At 33.3% G+C, this 23303-nt stretch overlaps 1 protein-coding gene across 2 annotated transcripts in view; it reads right to left on the minus strand.

The window, feature by feature from the left end:
• The window catches only part of XRCC4 (X-ray repair cross complementing 4), a 251860-nt gene that overhangs the window by 208366 nt on the left and 20191 nt on the right, over nucleotides 1-23303 (minus strand). For both annotated transcript variants that reach the window (XM_081053815.1, XM_081053816.1), the window contains 2 exons: nucleotides 17853-18001; nucleotides 11621-11796 (listed from right to left, as the gene is read on the minus strand). In XM_081053815.1, coding sequence (XP_080909941.1) covers nucleotides 11621-11796; nucleotides 17853-17991 — 315 coding nt within the window. In that variant the 5' untranslated portion in view covers nucleotides 17992-18001. The remainder of the gene's footprint in view (nucleotides 1-11620; nucleotides 11797-17852; nucleotides 18002-23303) is intronic.

The raw sequence follows: 23303 nt of genomic DNA on the forward strand, positions 1-23303 counted from the left end.
TAAACATAGTACTGGAAGTGCTAGCCACAGCAATCATATAAGAAGCAAAAGTCATTCAAATTGGAAAGGAAGACGCAAAACCATCATTATTTGTAGATGACATGATATACTACATGTAGAGAACCCCAAAGAGTCCACTAAAAAACTATTAGAACTGATAAATAAATTCAGTAAAGTAACAGGATACAAAATTAATATTCAGAAATTGGATGCATTTTTGTACACCAGTAATGAACTATCAGAAAGAGAAATTTAGAAAAAAAATCCCATTTACAATTGCACCAAAAAAAACACAAAACCGAGGAATAAATTTAACAAAGGAAGTAAAGACCTATACTCAGAAAACTTTGAGACATTGAGGAGAGAAATTAGAGAAGATACAAATAAGTGGAAACACATATCACGCTCATGAGGAAGAGGAATTAACTTCATTAAAATGTCCATACTACCCAAAGCAATCTATAGATTCAGTGCAATGCTCATCAAAATACCATGGCATTTTTCACAAAACGAGAACAAATAATCCTAAAATTTTAATGGTACCATAAAAGACCCAAAATAGCCATGACAATCCTGAGAAAGAAGAACAAAGATGGAAGTATCACGCTACCTAACATCACATTATACTACAAGGCCATAGTAATCAATTCAGCATGGTTTCGCATAAAAACAGACACATAGATCAATGAAACAGAATAGAGAACCCAGAAATAAATCCATGCCTATATGGTCACTGAATTTATGATAAATGAAGCAAGAATAACTTTGGTGTAAGACAGTCTATTCAATAAATGGTGCTGGGAAAACTGGACAGATACATGCAAAAAATGAAACTGGAACCACCTTCTTACACTATATGCAAGGATAAACTGAAAATGGATTTAAGACTTAAATGTAAGTCCGAAACCGTAAAACTCCTAGAAGAAAACAGACAATAAATTCTTTGACATTGCCCTTAGTAATATTTTTCTGGATATATCTCCTCGGACAAGGGAAACAAAAGAAAAAATAAACAAATGGGACTACATCAAACAACAACGGTTTTTCACAGTGAAGGAAACCAACAAAATGAAAAGACATCCTACTGAATGGGAGAAGATATTCGCCAATGATATATCTGATAAGAGGTTTATATCCAAAATTTACAAAAAACAAAAACCAAGAAAAAACTCATGCAACTCCAACACCATAAAAACAATCTAATTAAAAAACGGGCAGAGGACATGAATAGACATTTCTCCAAAGAGGACATACAGATGGCCAATAATCATATGAAAATATGCTCAATCATCAGAGAAATGCAAAGAAATTTCTTTGCAAATGTAAAGAAAACCACAATGAGATATCTCACCTCACACCTGTCAGAATTGCCATCATCAATAAATCAACAAACAATAAGTGATGGCGAGGATGTGGAGAAAAGGGAACCCTTGTACATTGCTGGTGGGATTGCAAATTGGTGCAGCCACTATGTAAAACAGTATGGGGGTTTCTCAAAAAATTAAAAATAGACCTATGACCCAGCAATTCCACTCCTGGGTATTTATCCAAAGAAATCCAAAACACTAATTTGAAAAAAATATATGCATCCCTATGTTTACTGCAGCGCTATTCACAATAGCCTAAATATGGAAAAAACCAAAATGCCCATCAATAGATGACTGTGGTACATATATACAAGGGAATATTACTCTGCCATAAAAAAAGAACTAAATCTTACCATTTGCAACAATATGGATGGACCTAGAGAATATTATGCTAAGTGAAATAAGTCAAACTGAGAAAGACAAATACTATATGATCTCAATTATATATAGAATCTAAAGAACAGAATAAATGAACAGACAAAACAGAAATAGACTCATAGATATAGAGAACTGATGGTTGTTAGAAGGAGTTGGGAAGATGGGTGAGAAAGGTGAAGGGATTAGGAAATACAAATTGGTAGTCACAAATGAGTCACAGGGATGTGAAATAGCGGATGGGAAATATAGTCAATAATATTGTACAAACTATATATAGTGTCAGATGAGTACTAGACTTACCAGGGGGGTTACTTCATAAATTATATAAATGCCTAACCATTATGCTGTACACCTGAAACTAATACAAAATAATATAGAATATCAAACATAAATATAAAATAATATAGAATGTCAACTATAATTAAAAATATCATGGAATGGGAAGTACAGTATAGGGAATATAATCAATGGTATAGTATTAGCTATTACGGTTTCAGATAAGTAGTAAATTTGTTGGGGCTATCACTCTGAGGTATGTAAATGTCTAATCACTATGTTGTTTTGTACACCTGAAACTAAGAATAATTTAAAATTTTACTCAATAAAGACCTGCTATCTGCAGGGAAAAAATACTTAATTAGTTCAAAAGAAGGAAGAATAAGAGAAATAAGAAAATGAAATAAAGATGGAATGGAGAAAAATTTTAAAACCATTATCAATAGTCACATTAAAAAGTAAATGGCCTAAATACCACAATTAAAAGACATATAATGCCAGATTGGATTTTTAAAAAAGCTTCTGCAGAGCAAAGGAAATCATCAACAAAATAAAAACGCCACCTACTGAGGGGGAGAAAATATTTGCAAATCATATCTGATAAGGGCTTAATATCCAAAATATACCCAGAACTCATTTAACTCAATATGGGGCAGAAGATCTGAATAGACATTTTTCCAAGAGATGAAAAGATTTGGGCCAACAGGTACAAGAAAAGATGCCCAACATCATTAATCATTAGGGAAATAAATGTAAATCAAAATCACAATGAGCTATCACCGCACACCTGTTAGAATGGCTATTATCAAAAAGATAATAAAGAGCAAGTGTTGGCAAGGATGTGGAGAAATGGAAACCCCTGTACACTGCTGGTGGGAATATAAATTGGTGTGGCCAGTGTGAAAAAAAGTATGGAGATTCCTCAAAAAATTAAAAATAGATCTACACTATGATCCAGTAATTCCACTTCCGGGTATTTAACCAAAGAAAACAAAAACACTAACTCGAAAAGATATATATACCCCCATGTTCACTGCAGCATTAGTTACAATAGCCAAGATATGGAAACAACCTAGGTGTCCACTGATGGATGAATGGATAAACAAATTGTGATGTATACAATGGAATACTATTCAGCCATAAAAGGAAATTTTGTCATTTGTGACAATATGGATGGACCTCAGAGGCATTATATTATGCAAAATACGAGTAAATCAGACAGAGGAAGACCGATACGACCGATATGATCTCTCTTATATGTAAAATCTAAATGCACAAACCAAAAAAAAAGCCAAGCTTAGAGATACAGAGAACAGACTGGCTGTTGCTAGAGTTAGGGGAGGGGTCAGGGGAGGGGGGAGAGTAGGAGAAATGGGTAAAGGTTGAAAGGTTAAAAAAAAATTGTTGAGTTTCATGTGAACCACAAAGTACTAAAGAGAGATTCTACTTTTTACATTTAGTAGGTGGCATTCAATCATTGCTGTTCTTCTCTCTCTTGATTTGAATTAAACCCTGTTCCAGAGGCAAATAAAAAACTATAGAGAAGTTGACTGCTGGAGTTTTTGTAGCACATCCACAGAGTTCTACACTCACTATCCCCTCCGTACGCCCCCCCCAAAAAAGTAAAATCCAACTATTTGGTTCATAGAAGAAACCCAATTTAAATAATGGCAAAAACAGCCAAATAGAAAGGTATGAGAAAAAAACACACAACATACCATACTAAATCCTATCAAAAGAAAGCTGGAGTAGGGGTACTGATACATTAAGTAAATTTTGAATTAAAGAATATTAAGAATTAGAGGGTCATTTCATAATATAAAGGAGTCAAATTATCAAGAGGACATGACAAACCTTAATGTTTTACACCTAATAACAAGGATTGAAAATACACAAAGCAAGACCTGATAGTACTTCAGAAATAAACAAATAAACACTCATTTCTAGAATAAGTATATAGAAAATATGCAAGATACAGAAATATTAAACAATAAGATAAACCAACTTGACCTAATTGGCATTTATAGAACATCCACCCAACAGCAAAATAAACATTCTATCAAGTACACACGGACCATGGAACAAGAGAGACTGTATACAGGGTCCTAATACAAGTCCACCAAGACCTATACTTTGAAAACTACAAGCAATTGCTGAGTGATTAAGGAGTACTAAATCAGTGTTTTTGAAACTTGTCACTACTAGCATTTTGGACCAGCTAATTCTTTGTTGTGGAAACGTGTCCTGTGCTTCAGGATTTTAGTAGTATCCCTGTCTTCTACCCAATGGATGCCAGTAGCAGCTGCTGGTCATGACAATCAAAATGTCTCCAAACATTGTAAAATGTCCCTAGAAGAGCAAAATCTCCACCAGTTGAGAACCACTTTCCAAAGAAAATGGATAGATTTTCGTAAGTCAGAAGACTCAATATCGTTAAGCTATCACTTCTGTAGATTTAATGCATTCCCAATCAACATTTCAGCAGATATCTGTAGAAACTGATAAACTGATTCTAAACCTCATTAAGAAAATTTAAAGTAGAATATCCAAAACAACACTGAAAAAAAAGTTGAATGATTTATGCTACATGATTTCAAGATTTATTATAAAGCTAAGCAATCAAAACAGTTTGAAGTTGGCAGAACCTAGATACAGATCTATCTATTATATAAACATATATAGTCAAGTGATTGTCAACAAAGTGCAAGAAAATTCAGTGGTGAATTCAACAAACGGTGCTAGAACTGAAGGTCTATAAGCAAAAATTGAATGTTAACTATACACCCCACACTATGTACAAAAATTAACTCAAAATGTATCACAGACTCTAAATGTAAAACCTAACAACAACAACCTAAAAAAAACCCTCACATATGAAAGCTTCAAGAAAAGAACTGTCTGTGAACTTAGTTTGGAAAAAAATTATTACATATTATACCAAAAGCATGGTCCTTAAAAGAAACAGAAAAAAAATAGACTGTCTTAAAATTAAGAATTTCCCCTCTACTCCCACAAACAGGAATAAGGTATTCCCAAACAATACGTTTATTAAGGAACTACTATGCGTGATACATAAAGAACTCAATAAAGCTGTATTAAAAAAAAACTACACATATACACCAAAAGATTTATACGTGAATATACATAGCTGCTTTATTCACAGTAGCCCACAACTGGGAACAACCTACATATCCATCAAAAAGTTTATGTAGTATATCCATACAATGGAATACTATTCAGCAATCAAAAGGAATAAATTGCTAATAACGATGAATTTCAAAAATATATACTATGTAAAAAATGTCACTTGCAAGAGTAATACTGAATGGTTTTATTTGTATGAAATTCTAGAACAGGTAAAGCTAACCTACAGTGAAAGAAAACAGTTCAGTGGTTGCCTGGGTCCTGGAGGAGGTGGGTAGGGTTGGCAGAGGAAAGCAGACAATTGGGGAATGATTGCAAAGAGCCATGAGTGAACTGTCTGCAGTAATGAAAATTGTACATTTAGCATAGGTACATTTTATCCTGTGTACATTACATCTAAACAAAAATTCTTTAAAAAACTGCTTTCAGATTCATCAGAGAGAGGGCCTGGATTCCACCCTAACTTACTACCTCTGCTTTCCTTAGGAACTCACTTATGCTTCCAGCATGTTTCCTGACATATGAACAGTGATAATATCAAGTCCATATGATGAAGTGAAAATAGATGTGAAAGGAGTTTAACTGAAAAGTAAAAAGCAAATGTTGTTAACATCCAAAAGTCCCTTTAGCCATAGTTTTTACATGCTACCTTTCCTGTTTCTTTCCTAAACAATGTGGAGTAACTGAAAAAATTAAAACATAATGACTGACTTTGAGATATTTCTTATAAAAGAAAAAAAAAACATTTTAAATCAAAGCAGAGCAATATGAAGCAAGAAAATCAGTTCTCAAAGACAAAATAGTATAACTAAAAATTCTTCATTTCTAAAGCAATAATTCTCGAGTCTCTTCTGCGGTTTAACTAGAAAATATATACTTTGAGTAGGATTTCTGCACCACTTACATTACTGATTTATTTCCCACATTCCAAAAAGGTCAGAAAATTATAAAGTATTTAATATAAAAATGGCAGATGTATACAAATACTTTTATCATAGGAATAAAGAACACTACAATTTCTTTTACAGGCAATCAAACAACACATTTGCAACACATACTCTCACAAACCTGAAAGTCATTACCATTTTTGACAAAGAATTTGGCAGACAACCATAATAAATGCTCCAGTTCTGATATTTCATCTGGAAATAGCCGTTTGAATTTAAAGTCCCCCAAACCACAGGGACACATGGCAATAATATAGGATTCTGGACTGCTGTTTTTAAATACAATTTTGGCTGCTTTTGGCTAACTTATTTTACCTCATTTTTATATATCTGAGAAATGTAAGTTAAATAAATGTAGGGAGGCTATTTCAACGTAGAATGCATTTTCCACTTAATAGTAAGATACAGATTAGCCTATACCTTATTATTTGTTCTAACAATTTTTAAAACTAAAATATGACTGAAACATGTATTTGTAATAAAAATACTAGGGAAATACTCTTGTAACAATAAAAGTAAATCCTTCTGAATAACGTTTCAATCTTTCCTGAATGTTAACATGTAGAGACTGCTAGTGGCCCCTCAATATCCTCCTTCCACTTTTTACGTAGTAATGGAAATTTGCAGGCATAGTATATAGCTGAAATCACATTTCACAGATTCCCTTGCAGCTAGGTGAAGCCATGTGACTTAGTTACAAACAAAGAGATGTGAACAATAGTAATGCATGCCATTTTAGGGTGATGGCCTAAAAGAAAATGTATATGGCTCTTTATTTTCTCTAACTGGGTCCTGTTGCCTGAAAGATGAACATAAGTGTGAAGCTAGAGCAGTCATCTACATCATCATGCAAAAACTACCTGTTAAAAACGGCAAAGCAATATGATTAAAGCCTGAGACTCCAACATCATAAAGCCATCATATTAATACAGGACTGCCTATTTGAATTTTTACATCAGAGAAAAACAAACCTCCATTCTATTTAAGTTATCAAATTTTCAGCCTAAACTGTATCCCAAGCCAATAGCTGGTGGTAGGAAGAGGACATGAAGGAAAAGGAAATACAAATAGACTTTACCATAATTCTAACAGAAACCTGTAGCCAGTGTGTGTGTGTGTGCGTGTGTGTGTGTGTGTGTGTGTGTGTGTGTGTTTATTATGGTTAAGCTTCCTTCAAACCTTATGCCTTTCCTTCATTAGGGCTATTTTTAGAAATATAAAACTACAGTATGTTAGATGACTTAAAATGAATCTAAGAAATCACTTTAAAACTTTATAGATGAGAGGGTAAAAGGGATCAAATATATGGTGATGGAAGAAGAACTGACTCTGGGTGGTGAACACACAATGTGATATATAGATGATGTATTACAGAATTGTATACCTGAAACCTATGTAACTTTACTAACAATTGTTGCCCCAATAAACTGCAATTAAAAAACTTTATAGATGAGAAAACAAAGGTGTTGGCAAGCTAAATGGTGAGCCCAAGATTATTCTTATCAAAAATAATTAGGGTTTGTGTGTGTGTGTGTGTGGCTTATAAGTGAAATTATTTTTCTGAAGAAACAAAGCAAGTTATGAAAGCAAAAAAGGAAGACATTAATTAAGATGTATTGTTTGTGTAACAAAACATATACTAATGTAAAATCAGTATGAATTGTGAAAGGCAAAGAGAAAACAATGACTCAAAGCCCATGAATAATCTCCTGAGTGGGTGAGAGTACTTATACAGAAGAAATAATGAGTTCCAAATGCTGGCACTATAGTACGCTGTCATCCAGTACAATCTACGCCAACTGGAAAGCACTGGTGATGGGACAGGAAGGGTCCCAACAGTTTGTATTGTACAGAGAAAGAATTAGTGTCTAGCAGATTATTCTACATGTATTCCAATGGGAATTAAGCTAAAAATAAAAATCTATTTTATCTATAAAGAAAATCCAATTAGAGCATAAATAAAATTTTGGGTTTTATGAGCTCAAAAGCAATCTCATGAGAATTACGTACCCACACCTCCTAAAAATGTATATAAACATCAACATACACATTATATATTTAAAATACTTCATTGCTTTAGAAATTGACAGTCTGATCAAAGACAAGATAATATTTCCAAAAAATCAGTTTTTAATATAAAAATTAGTATTTACTTTCCTTTAAAAACAGGAAAAAAAGGACCATTTGATACAAATATAAATTTCAAATATCTTGTATGACTTGAACATTCGAAATGTTCAAATAGCTGCAGTGATTGCCAACACGGAATTAGACACATAAAACTTCTTGAATTATGGCAACAAATGCCTAAAAACCCTTACTCATATTTTTATGAATCTGGTAGCAAATATGCTTAGAACTCATGGAATATACTTTGCCATGAGAGTAACCTTATGTCAACAAACGACAAAATTCACTACAAGTTTTTGAGTTGAATCTACATTAATCCTTCTCTTCTAAGTCTAGGAGGTCATTTTTGGCAACAATCTGATACCTGTGTCATCAAGGAATGAATTACAAACTCCTTTTAAACTTTTAAGTCACCAAAGCACAATTAGCCTTAAAAAGCATTCTTCTGTAATGCAGGGACTCAGCTCCCACTCCCCGCACAAGAACAGGATATGATGAGGCCAAAAAGAAACAAGGGAAACATAGATATGGGAGTCATACCACTATATTCTCGATGGCGGCTGGTTGAGACACAAAAGCAAATATCCGCCAGTATCCCAACAAGAGGTCCTCCTGCACCCTAGTCTCGCTGGTGGCTGGGGAGACACAGGAAGCAGGATCAACATGATCTGCAATCCACAATCCGCCTGCCCACCGCACCTGCCAGCTCAGCCACAGCAGTTATAGTAGTGGCTAATGGCTAACTGGTTACAGCTGATGGCCATCTTTCAGCCAGCACCTTTCTATGTGAGGTCGAGAGCCTGGAAACTGTCTCTGGGACTCTGTCCCTACATCTTCCATGTTTCAAATTGTCTGCATAGTTTTGCCAGGAGATGAATTAACGAGATACTGTCACTCTGAAATTCAATTTGCAGAAGCACATCCTGAAGCACTGGAAGATTCCCATGGCAGTTTGGCCAAATGGACTTGTAGTTTTCATCTGTATGCATAAGGCTGACAGCAGCACCTCCAACTGAAAGCTTTACCTCATTCAAATATCCAAAAATACCTCTTAAGCCAAGCCATGAATAAACGCCTCCTTGTCAAACTTTCTGAAGGTAGTCTTCCTTTTTTCATAAGAAAATTAATAAATGAATAAATAAGGAGGCAGCTATTTAAGCTGCAATGCAGTGCTTTACGACATCCTTTAGGGAACCAAAACACTTCTGAATTACTGGGAATCTTTTACTCTGTTTCCATTGCTTGAAAAACACCTGTTGAAAAGGTAGTGGTTCAAGGCTTTGGCACTAATAAAGGTGATTAGTCTCAAAAAGGTGAGCAAGATCTGAGTTGTGAGGACTTGAAGTTCTTTCTTTCCAGAAGCAGCAAAATCAGATGTATGGCTGAGCATGGCAAGTGTACCAAACCCCACTTTTTCACCATGTCAAAGATACCAAAAGCCTTTCAGGTTTCCGAAAGACACCTCACAAACTTGGAATTTGTTGTGCTTCAGTATATGCAAAATAGATAAAAACCAGAAACCAGCTGGATGAAATAATGTTAGATACTACATACAAATTGAATAGGAAATGGCATTATCCCAATCGGACAGTGGTCTGATTCAAAATATTAGAAGAAACACTCAGGGGTACTGTAGTAACATCATTGAATTACGCTTGGACCACAGCAAAGAACATTTTATGATAAAGAATATTTCAGTAGCCAGTTCAAACCTTCCTATTTAACCTATTTTAAATTATCATTCTAAAGACTAAGCTAATTGAGATTTACATATATTGGCAGCTAATTAGAAAAAGTATCTTCTAAATAGAAATAATTAATGAAGCCAGCCTCTCTGTATTTTTCTCTATATGATAATATACATTTGAAAAAAATGATTCCATTTGTTGCTTCAAATGTTCTCGAATGGATGAAATTTACTCATTTGGAATTAAAGAGGTCTTTTAAAAGAATTTTTTAAACTCAATTTAGTTGTAGCACAAATTGTCAATAACTGTCTCTAAACTTAACATAATAAAGAGGGCTCTCCTTTTTTGCTGCTATAAAGCTCATATCTAATTGATAAACCAGTGGCAAAAAGTAAATAATTCAATCTCTACCCTATAAACTTGAGTAAAATATACAAACAGTAAGTATGACACTTTTGACAAATAAATCATCCAACTGGATCTCAGTTGGTGTAGGTAATGAGCAGGATGAGTAGCAGATATCCTTGTATATAAAAGCATGCAAGTTTGCTTTGTAAAGCTTGGGGTGAGTTATTTCCTTCTATTATAATACATCTAAGTTCGAAAATATAAGTAAAACATCTTAATTCCTAATTATAAGTCCTACTACACTGAACTATATCAAATACATTCTAATAAGTAGAAAATGTCATAATTATTAATACTCAAAGGTGAATGTATTATTTTCTTTCTTAAAATCAATATACCATGTTTACCTGAAAATAAGACTTAACCAGAAAATAAGCCCTAGCATGATTTTTCAGGATGACATTCCCTGAACATAAGCCCTAATGCATCTTTTGGAGCAAACCTTAATATAAAACCCGGTCTTATTTTGGGGAAACTACAGTATTCCCAAACTTATTTCAACAGATTTTGTCTCAATGGCTTAAAAATTCTGACCTTTTCAGAACTGTTCACTCATGTAATTATCTCTAAAATACTTAATTAAAAAGCATTAAAAATGGGGACAGGCCTGGTGGCTCAGGCGGTTAGAGCTCCGTGCTCCTGACTCCGTAGGCTACCGGTTCGATTCCCACATGGGCCAGTGGGTTCTCAACCACAGGTTGCCAGTTCAATTCCTAGAGTCCCACAAGTAATGGTGGGCTCCGACCCTGCAACTAAGATTGAACACGGCACCTTGAGTTGAGCTGCCACTGAGCTCCTGGATGGCTCAGTTGGTTGGAGCGCAGCCTCTCAAGAACAAGGTTGCAAGTTGCGCTGCCGCGGGGGATGGTGGGCTGTGCTCCCTGCAGCTGGGGGCCACAACTGGACCTGGAGCTGGGCTGAGCCCTCCGTGGCTAGGACTGAAGGGACGGCAACTTGAGGCTGGGCGGCGCCCTCCACGGCTGGGATTGAGGGGGCAACAGCTTGACTTGGAGGAAAGTTCTGGAAGTATACACTATTCCCCACTAAAGTCCTGTTCCCCTTCCCCAATTAAAAAAAAAACTGAAATACATTTTCCAGTAATTATTTTTTATAATTCATTAATACAAAGCATTTACCATAACTTGGAAACATATTTCTAACTTGGAAACCAAGTACTTTTCAAACTTTGAATTCTGAGGTATTCTGAGAATAATATGCTAGTTATTTAAATAACACTTCATAAGTGCTTTGACATCTTATCACATTTTGCAGTTTTACTTACTGAAACATCTTTCAGGATTTTTTCAAAGGAGAAATGACAAGACTCTTTAGAAAAATTAAACTTGTATGCATCAGCTGGTCCTGCTCCTGACACCAATGCTTTGCTCAGTTCATCAACATATTTCTCTTTTTCCATTGCCATGTCATCAGCTTCTTGGGAAATCGCAGATTCACAAACTATGGGAAACATTAATAAAAGTTATGAAGTGAAAAATAAATTTCTAAACATATAAACATATTTACCTGTTGCTACTAATTTATTACTTATATAACAGAAATTTAAGCAAAAACTAAACTCAAACCCCACACCATAAAATTTTAAATTAAATTATACCTTTTAACTGAACTAGCAATTTTTGAGAAAACACATTTGGTCTCAGATCTTATCTGAAAAGTATTAGACTCCCTGCATTTTTTTCTCTGTTCTCAGATGAAATACATGCATTGTAAATTACCACAGAAACTACCATCTTATGTACTGAGTTTCCCAGAAAATAAGAACAGGTCTTATATTAAGGTTTGCTCCAAAAGACACATTAGGGTTTATGTTCAGGGGATGTCATCCTGAAAAATCATGCTAGGGCTTATTTGCTGGTTAGGTCTTACTCTCAGAGAAACATGGAATCTGCTCCTAGGTTATGGTTAGATAAATTATTTCCTATATCTTTCTTCCTTGTCGCCATTAATAAAGAGATTAAATAGTCTGTAGTCTATTTCTCACTCACATGGGCAGTCAAATTAAAGTAAAAGTGGAGTTCATTCTTCTCATCTCATTATTTGCTAACAACAGAAATTGTGGGGGGTGAAAGGAGTTGATGAGAAAGGAAAGGGAAGGGAACTAATATTTACCTAGTGTCTCCTCTCCAGCATACACACTCTACTACATCTGTCTTCTAGTTCTCTCACCTAGGTATAGTTAAAGCTGATGTTTTCACTCGTATTCATCCATAAAGATATTTACTTCAATAATTATATTTTCAATTTTAGATATTGTCTTTCTTTTTCATAATATCCTGTTTCTGCTCCACACTCCGTATAAAATTTGAAGGTTTTAAACATGTTTAAAATTAATTTCAGATCGGTCTTTATGTGTGGTTCCTGGGTATTAATTCCATTTCTCCTATCCTGACACATTCTCATTCTGCTTTTTTTCTTTCATGCTTTATAATGTCTCAGCATGGCTCTCCTCTAACCAAATAATCAAGAGCTCTGGGCAGCAGAGGTGGTCTTAAATGAAAGTTGCTGGTTTGCCTTTCCAGGGGTCTCTACAGGTTTCACCATTCTGAACCAATTTTGAAAGTTAATTTCTTTACTTGATTTTTACACTTGAGGCAAAGAATTTAAATTTAAAACTCCCACTTATACTTGACAGAGGCTTAGGGTTCTGATCTTTGTTGGGGCATTTATTCACTCATAGCCTTTATTGACTGGTCTGATTCTAATGATGATTTCATTAAGATAACACTTCCAGTGTCCTTCACGTCAAGAGATCAGTTCCAGTTCCTTAAGAAGCCTACCCCACTCAGGTATTACAATCACAGTCAGTTAGACATATATGTAGTTCAGATATTCCATGAACCTATAGTTAAGCTGTAGTTCCCATTAACAATTTTGGTTTCCAGGTATCTCTTCATACTTGGAATTTTCTCTTTCTTACATTCAAAAGCTGTGATGTGTCTGTTGCTTTTCAATTTAGAAGATGTAATCTACATTTGTTTGGAATATGGGTGTGATTTGGTGGTTTCCTGTGTTAACTCAGGCTGCCACAAAGATGAAAGACAATATGGTTCTATACTTTTATATTTAAAGGTTATATTTATCTATTTCATTCCTCATAACACAGAAAGCTAGACTTTGTTTTCATTTTACACATGAGAAAATTGAAGCCCAGAGAGATCAGATAATTATCTAGGGTCATAGAGTCAGTAAGTGGTGAAGTTGGGATTCATATTTATGTCTCTCTAGTTGTTAGTTTTGAGGTAAGGCAAAGATATGGAATACTGGATAAATTATTTCCTTCCATGATGTTAAAAAACACATATACTATAGTATGAAATACTACAAAAAATAATGAAGTCTTGATTACAGAATCCCTAAAACCATAACACAGCTTTTCATAACTTTGGTCTGAGTGCTATCAAGTGTCTGGAAGCTACATGACAGACAATGAAGAAGAGAGTCTTGGAATGTATCTATATATATTTCATGAGAAATTTTTGATAGTAACACTGATATTGAAATGAATCTCAACACAGCCTTTGAAAACAGGTAAGAATAAAATGTCTTACATTTTTATGTGATTTTTACAGCTTCTAAAATACTTTTACATATTTTTTCTCTCCCTGAAGCAGATGTATATTTAAGACGATCATTACTATCAAATCTCTTGGCTTTTCAAATACCCAATTAGCGCTTCCGAGAAAAATATAAAATTAAGAAGGCAAATGCTTCCTATACGAGGAATAATTTCATATTTTGTTTGGATAATTTTGAAGAATTACAAATACCTAAGGAGAACAATTATTTCATAGAGAAATAGAAAATAAGTCTCTAGAAGCCACTTTTAATGCAGCTACAGAAAAACTTATAAAACACAAAAGAAAATAAAAATAAATGTTATTAATAAAATATCTAGTTAAAAGTATTCTAAATTTCATTAAAGTGAAAAGTTACCGACCTAAACATATTTAATATAATTTATTGATTCATTTATTCTAAAATGCTTAATGAGCATCTAGTATGTGCCAGGCACCATTCTAGGCGTCAGGGACTCAACAGTTAAAAAGAGAGACAAAAATGCCAGTCTCATGGAGCCTAAATTAAAGTGCTGACATTTTACATATCCTCTTATATTACTGTATCCATGCTGATTATTATTATGGAATATTTCATTTGGGGGAAGAAAAAACATGAAAGGAAATTATCTACTTACACATCCCCTTTAAAAACTGTATTTTAAAAAAGGTACCAGTTTTTTTTTTAAATGTACTTGAACATTTCCTGTAACAGCAAATGTGAAGTTTTGACTGCCCATTTAGAACTTCAATCTTGGAAAAACAACTTGATCACCAGTTTTGAATATTGTGCTAAAAACAACTGGAAGAAGCACAGCTGTAAGCATTCCACAAACTTCAGTGACTAAGAATAAAAGCCATGGAAATAATGAAATTCGGCAAGGATACAGATGAGTCCCATAATGTTATGAAAAGCGAGCAGGTCAACATGACCACAAAACACGAAAATTTTCTCAGGTAGGAGCCAGGAAAGCACCACTTTAACACTATTTGTGAGTAGGTGAAAACGTAAGTGAGGAAAGAAGATTCTTTCCTGTGGATCCTTATGTGTCACTAACCAAAAACTGGATATCTTAAGTTTGTGTTAGAGCTCAGAAGACCAATGGCCTCATTTAGGTTTCTTTATGGTATCACATCATGGACCTACTGAGCTACTTCATCTATTAAAATTCCTTTTTCCACCGAGCCCTGTCAATATTTAGGACAAACATAAGTGGATATAATTATTTGCTAATAGACGAATTAATAAAGTTTAATTTACTATTCAATGAAATTTAAACAACTCCAGAGAGGGGTGATATAAGTTTTTATTGCTGACTGAAATTCTTATAACTCACATAATATTCATCGATCATTAACCCACTTTGTGACTTAACCCTGTGATATAACCCCCATAATGTTGAAGTGATGACAGACCACAAGATAATTAGACTCCAAAACATTCATTAGATAAAACATTGCTAATGGAAAAGAAATCAGTGAGTTTAGTGTGTGGGAGATTAAAAGGAACCCCACATCCTTTTAATTTCACTCAAATGAAAAGAGAAAAAAATTATCCAAATTGAAGGTTGCAGCAATCAAAAAGTCGTATAAAAAACAGGATGAGGTATAGGAAGGAAATTCATTTTCATGTTTCAATTATTTAATTGTTTCAATGTTCTTAATCATATTATTGTCTATCTGTAAAGTGCCAAACCAAATTATATTTATGTAATAAACCTTAAACATGGAAACAATGTTATATTATTTGGTTTCATTATTTTGTCCCTGAAATTTAAACAAGAAAATAGAAATGAATAACGAAAGTATAGAACATATGTTAAGATTTAAAACTTTATTAGATATATTTGAAAATAAAATTAACACACACAGTGCACTGTAAAATTTTGTTTGAAAACTTGTTCAGCACTGGAAGCCAATCCACCCAAGGGTACAGAAGTTCAATATTACACTTTTGTCACACCAAATTCCATTAGCTAGAAAATAAATGCTAGAACATACTGCATTTATAACCAATGCCAACAATAAATATTGAACTAGAGTTTTCATTAAAAAAATATGCTGACTCTAAAATGAATAGTTCACTTTTTCTTTTCCTAACCAGCTTTATATATTTGAGGCATCCTTTTATTCTTTCTTTCAAAGAATATCCACTAAACATGTATGTTCTAAGTACTAGTCAAGATACTCATACAGACAAATCAGATACATTCCTTGCTGTCAATGGACCTAGTCTAGTGAAATAATATTCTTATTAATCGTATTAAGAAAAACTGCCAGTACTCATTGTATGACTTAAACAAAATGACCCATAATGTAAATTTAACTTAAATTTAGGGTTAAATTAAGATTTAAGTATTAATAAGATTACTCTTTTTTCCCCCCAATGAGTAGTGATTTTAAAAAATTTAAACATATAATTATTGTTCTTTGCCTTGGTGAATGAGGTTTACTGACTGGATTCGAATTGAATCTTTTCCTTTGATAATTAAGGCTCTTAAGGCACCCCAGTTCCTCTGTTTGACCATAACTTCTCATTATACTGAATACGCCGTTTGTCAATTAGAAATATCTAAGTTAAAATACTGAATCCCGCATATAAAAGCAACCACTTCAGCTAGGACCTGCCTCTCAGGCTGTGCTGTCAGAACAGTTCTTCTCCCACAAATGACTAGAATTAACCTACTGCCATGGTCTTTAGCCCTGTGTACCCCCTTTACCCTAAAACAAATCTACTGTCATCTGGGTGAAACTTTACCAGCATACACAGAGCTAACCTAACAAATTTTCCTCCATTCCTGCACAACAACCAACAACTGATTTCTCTTATGTAGAAATTTATGGCTTAACTAGATACCATATATAACAGGTACTGCAAACATTACCCTTGAATTATTTTTTTTATTTTACAATAATTCTTATATCAATAATTCTTATAATTCCTTGCTCTCTCTCATAAAATGCAAAAAAAATCCTGTAAGTGTAAATTCAGTTTCACTGTATTGTATAACAGAATTTTTAACATTCAAGTAACAGAATTTCACAATGTATGTAAATTTAAAGTGTGATATAATAATCAAAGTAACAAATTTTAGAGAAATATTTCAAAAGTTGATTGAAGATACAAATAGCATGTAAATTAACTTTCAAAATTATTTTACCTAAAACGTCATTCACAACTGTAGAAATGACTGTTGCATAGGTTTAGAAATAGTTTTTTAAATTTTTTGATAAAATACTTTAGAAGAGTATTAAAACTTTGCTGTATAAGTAAAGCATAATTCTAGATTTTTTACTTTATACCTGCCATGCTCCATGAATTATTTCAGGGCCATTAGCCTTTTTAGAAAGATCATCACCAAAGATAAAAATAATCAAACATTATTTCATAAAATAATTGCCAAAATCCTGTATATAAGTCTGAACATTGCATTACAAAGTTTTAAACTGTGAGTTCTGTTTTGTTACTAATGTGGTACATGTTCACGGGAAATTAATTCAAACAATATAAGCATATGAAATAAAAAGAAAAGCACCACCACCCTACTCCACTAATCCAACACAAACCCTTCACCCAACCAACCCCTTTTCCCTGCCTTCCACTGTCTCCCTGGGGTCCTAAGAAAAGATACATCTAAAAAGTACTATTTATGTTTTGTATAAAGAGATCATTTAAAACCTCCAACCAAGACCATGTACTAAGGCTCAAATGGTAACCAGAGTTTGCTGGGACATCAGCTTATTTTTCTATCTTTCTAGTAATACTAATTATAGAAAATGGCAGTAAGTATTACAAATCTATATGAATTAGTCAGCAACAATAAGTAAAAGAAATCATGTTAATCGTATCCAACATCTATTAAAAAAAAACACTTCAATCTGAAATATCACTGAGAATTGAAAAACAGTAGATTGTTGGAATTTCGCTTTTAATATTACCTGTCCCGGTCCATGCTGAGTGACCATCAGTAAGTGTAATAACAAAACCGGATCCTAGTGTTTTCTCCCAAGTGAGTTGTAGGAAATGAATTACATCAGGTTCAGAAGCAAAATGGATTCTGCTTACTTTTCTCTTCATTTCTATTCACCTATTATAAAAAAATAAAATTAATATTTTTGCCAGAAACTGTGACTATGAAATAGTGATGTTTTCCTACTGGTATCTCAGCTATACAAAGCATCAAGAAAATAAGATCTTTTTTTTTTTTTTTAAATAACCTATAATAGTTAAACAACTACCAAGCTTAGTAAATCATAGTTCTATGCAATACTGATTCAGTTTTTACAGATGCAAAAAGGAGAGGCCCATAAATGGTGAATGATTTGCATAAGTCATGTAGCTGAATAAAAATTACTATTTTCAACAACAGGAACAGTAAATTTTCCAAAAGATTCAACAGCCAATTTCTCTGTCTGGAGAAAGACTGTGTGAAATGAAAAAAGAGCATAAGCACAAAGAGTAAGAAAAGAAAATCTCAGAACCCAAGAGTTGGCAGTGTCCAGTCAGTCATGCCTTCTCCAAGAAAGAAGTTCCCAGGCTCAGTTACTCAGCCCACGGAGACGGGAACACCCTGTTATAGACACGTGTTATATCGAGCTACACAGCCTAAGGCCAAAAAACTTTTTTTTCTTTTTTTTTTCTTTTTTTTGCATTTTTAAAACTTTGTTTCAAAGTATTATACCCAGGGAAACACACACATATCAAAAATACAACTTGATTAGTTTAACATTGAACAAATCCATGTAAGCAGTACCTCGATCAAGAAGGAGAACATTACCACCCAAGAACTTATTCTCATAATACCTCCCTGCTGATCACTATGTTCCCAAATAAACATTCTCCTCACTTGTAACATAAATTAGAGTTTGAGTGTCTTTGCACTTTCACGTAAATATAATCTCACAGCATGTTTTACTTTCTGTCTGGTGTCTTTTGCTCAATATTATATTTGAGAAATTTATCCATGTTGTTTCTTAAAGCTGTGGATCGTGTCCGTGGTTGTATAGTATTCTATAGAATTATGTACATAATAGTACCATTTATTTATCCATTCTACTATTGATAGGTACATGAGTATTTACCAGGTTTTAACTATCACAAATAGTGCTGCCATAAACATTCTAGTGAATATCTATGCATTTCTGTTGGGTAAATACCTCTGAGTGTATGTACTTCTCAGTGAAATTGCTATATCAGAGGATATACGAGCATGTATACTCAGTTTTGGTACTATACAGCCAAAAGTTTTTTAAAAGGTTTGTACTAATTTACACTTGGTATATGAGAGGTTGTTCCACATCCTTGAATACATTTCTCATTTTTTCAATTTTACTCCTTTTGATAGATATGTGTATTATATATGTAGATAGACATTGTAGTTTTAATTATATTTCCATGATGAGTAATGATGTTGAGTCCATTTCATAAATTTACTGAGCATTTGAATATCCTGTTTTGTGGAGTGCCTGTTCAATCTTTTCCTTATTGATGTTTTATTAATTTGTTCTTTATTTCTTTTTTATTTATTATTTATATTTTTAGATATGAATCTTTTTACAGATATATTACTATGAATATCTTCTTCCACTCTGTAAGTTACCTTTTCACTGTCATAATGGTATCTTTGGATGAAAAGTTCTTAATTTTAATGAAGTTAGAATTTATCAAAATATTTATGCTATGGTTAATACTTTTTGTGCATTCTTCGGTCACTAAGATGCTCTCCTATGCTTACCTAAAAGCTTTATAATTTTATTTCTCATACTTCAGTCTGCAATTCATTTGGTATTGATTTCTGTGCATTGTGTCAGGAAGGGATCAAGATACATTTTTTCGACATGGATATATAATTGATCTGCTACTATTTATTGAGGACTATCCTTTCCCCACTGCACTGCACTTCGTCATCAGTCATGTGACCAAATATGTGTACAAAGTTCAATTTTATTTGTTTGTTTTTGCAGGGATGCAATTTTATATTTGGCTTGTCAAGATTACATTGAATTGTGATTCTGTTACTGTGATCCAACACATTTATAATCTCTCCCTAGCCTTGCCATTTAAAAATTGGATAAATCTCTCTTCTAAGTATTAAAATCATTTACGTAAAATGTTAGCAGAACAAGCTCAAGAGTAGACTTCTGTGGCTTGCCATTAGAAACAAGCATCTCACAGATACCAATCACTACTCAGTAGATATACTGCTGCTACTTCACTGAAATTACAACGATTCACAAGAGTCCTTTGTAAAAGCTACCTACTCTACCAGTTTGGCAATACTGTTTTTACAAAAAGAAAATAAATTGAGACTGAGACTTTTTCTTAGCAACCCACTTTCATTTCTAATGATTAGGGGTTCTTTTTCTATGAATTCAAAAAACCATTCTTCTGATAATTCACTCTAGAATCTTGCCCAGATTGATTTCAAATTTACTAGACTGCAGTGTAACACATATTATTTATTAGGTTGGTGCAAAAGCAATTGCAGTTTTTGCAATTATTTTTAACCTTTTAAACCGCAATTACTTGTGCACCTACATAATAGTTCAAAGCAATAACTATATTTTTTCTAATACTGGAATATCTTTTGACCATGTGCACTTCATGAAGAGATGTATAAACTATAGAAGCTAACAAACGAAACTAAAGAAATAACCTAAAAATTACAAATATGCAAAGCAAAAAATATTATAAGAAGTCAAAACCAAGAACAAAGCACAAACTTCAAAGATGGAAAACTAGAGAAAATTATTCTTTAATGGCATAGCATGAATCTCTTACTAGATGATCCTTAAAAAGCAAAAAGAATATTCTTTAATCTTTTATTTGGGAGAAGAGTGTAAAATTGCTTCAAATTTTTATGACCAATATACACAATATGCTACAAAAAATCCAGATGTAAATTATTAATTGGCATTTCATTGACAAGTGGTTAACTTTTAATAAGAGCAAATTTTTAAATCAGGACTTTTAATTTGCTTTTTCAATTTAAAACTATTATGTTTGCATAAATGAAGCATCATATTTCTCTCAATTAATAATTAAATATAACAATAAAAACTCACTTTGTCAGCTGCTCACAAAACAAGACTAACTTAACTACAGATTTCAATCTTTTGGGAGTAGGAAAGATACTTAATGATAGAATGCTAGAGCTGTACTATGGTACAGCACAAGGAAGCAGAGAAACTTCCATTATGAAAGGGAAAACTATCTAAAATTAAGAGTGTAAGACACCTCCAAATGGATAAATTAGCAATAATTCTAATTTCTACCTAAAGTTTACTCAGGAAAATATTATCCTTCCAGTTAAACACCAACTTATAAAATAACCATACTTGCAGCCACATCAATTAAGCATGTGCACATTTTTAAAATATGCAAATTTGTACGGTTAACTACATCATAATCACTAAAAAAATAATTATTTTTAAATATTTCATTTCGTCAAAATTTTTTCCTACACTGAGGTCTTCTTTGCCTATGTGCTTAATTCTAAAAGGCTTTCTCCATTTGTGATTATGTCTTTTAGATCAATTAGTCAATACACTTAACATGCAGTAAATTACTCACACGCTCTGTAATCCTTAAATTTAAAAATTACTGGAAAATGTGTTACTGTTTTCCTATGCCAGTCATTGAAAAAGACACATAGTTAGAAGCTTACATAATTCTAATGGGTCCAAAACCCACGATTCTGGGGGAAAGGAGAGTGATAGAAACTATTTTTGAATGCCATGTTTTGCCTCTATAGAGTTCATATACAAACACACATACACGGATTATTTCTTCTTAAATGTGCCTCACGAACCATGGCTATTGTTGGCAGTTAATGTAACTGTGTGAAGGAAAACACAGCATTTAGAATTATTACTCTAAAAAGGCAGTTGGTTTCACTGCTATGTTTCACCATATTTTAAACAAGTCACAAATTTTAAATTCTAGAAATAAATTAGTTTAAAATTCGATATTCCAGATTCCTGTCCATAACTAATCCTACTTTCACAATTATATAAAGGACTTTAATCTCAATAACGTTAAAAAGATATTCAGGGATCAGATTAGTTTTAACAACAGCTTTGAATTATTCATGTTTCAAATATTTTCCAATTTTCTGATTAAATCTAGGTATTCAGCACAAAAAATGAAATTATATTATTTTAAAGATTCTATTATTTTAGTAAACTTTGGATTTGAAACTATGGATGCTATATGTGAACCACGTTTAAATATTTAACATATTAACAGCCCAAATGTGACAATTCAGTTTTCTATAAGTTTTTTGTGCCTCAACTAGTCTCACGAATGTTTTCTTTATATCAGCTAAGTCTTAATTTCCTGATAATACACTATTTGAACTAGTTTTGAAAGTACTTAATTCTTTTCCTTACTGAGGTTACACTCATTAAATATCAAGTACAAAATATCTAACAATCAACCACGGAAAGAAAAGAAAGAATGACTTGGTATTTTTTTTAGGATTCAGTAAGAACAAAACAACAACCTCTTTGCTTTCACCAGCCTTGCAAATGGAAATAGCCACAGGTTTGTTTTTTTTTTTTTTTTGCCCTAAGACTACTTGAAGAAAGGGGGTGCAAGCCTCTTCAGAGGGACTGATTGATTAGGGCCATAAGAAAACCCTGGTTTTGTTTTCTAAGGGCACTAAAGGTCGGGACTAGTATCAGCACCTCTCCTAGCCAGAGCCAAGGATCTAAGACAAGCCTGCAGGTGGAAACAGTTGGGTCCCACCCCAATTTGTACATCAGTAGCTTTATTGAGGCTTAGAACAGTTGAGAATTGAGAAGCTTATCTTTAGTACTTTGTGTCTTTGATACTTGGCTTCTCTTTCAGAAGAGAAATAAGTTGTTGGCTGGTATGCAATTGATGTGATCTACACTCTGAACAAATACCATTCACAGTTGCCTCTGAATAAACAAGACACTTTTTAAATTAGTTTACAAAGAATTTTGTATGCCTTTTTGGATGCTGATAAGGAGCAGTGCAGAAGCCAACTCTCTTAGGTCAGCTCAAGTTAGTGACAACACTGTATCATTGATAACACCATTTTGAACTTGAGCTTCTTTCATTTTCCTTTATTGTAAGTTGTGGCTTCTTTTCAAGCTGCTTGGACTGCAGGTGTTCAAACTTCTCAGCTATGCCAACGAGTTGTACTTACAGATCATAAAGGGCTAAATGCATGTTTCTAATGAAGCAATTAACTTAAGTACCCCCTTGTTGAGAAAAGTAGGCTGATACCCAAAGTGAGTTCAGAATAAAGATTAGTACACAGCACATGCTGTTAATAGTCTGTAATTAGATTCTTAATCACATTATTTTGTTTGACCTAATATTACAAAAAAGAAAGAAAAGAAAGAAAATGTAAATTGTAA

The sequence above is a fragment of the Rhinolophus hipposideros genome (genome assembly GCF_964194185.1).
Source record: "Rhinolophus hipposideros genome assembly, chromosome: 7".
Taxonomy (NCBI): Eukaryota; Metazoa; Chordata; class Mammalia; order Chiroptera; family Rhinolophidae; genus Rhinolophus; species Rhinolophus hipposideros.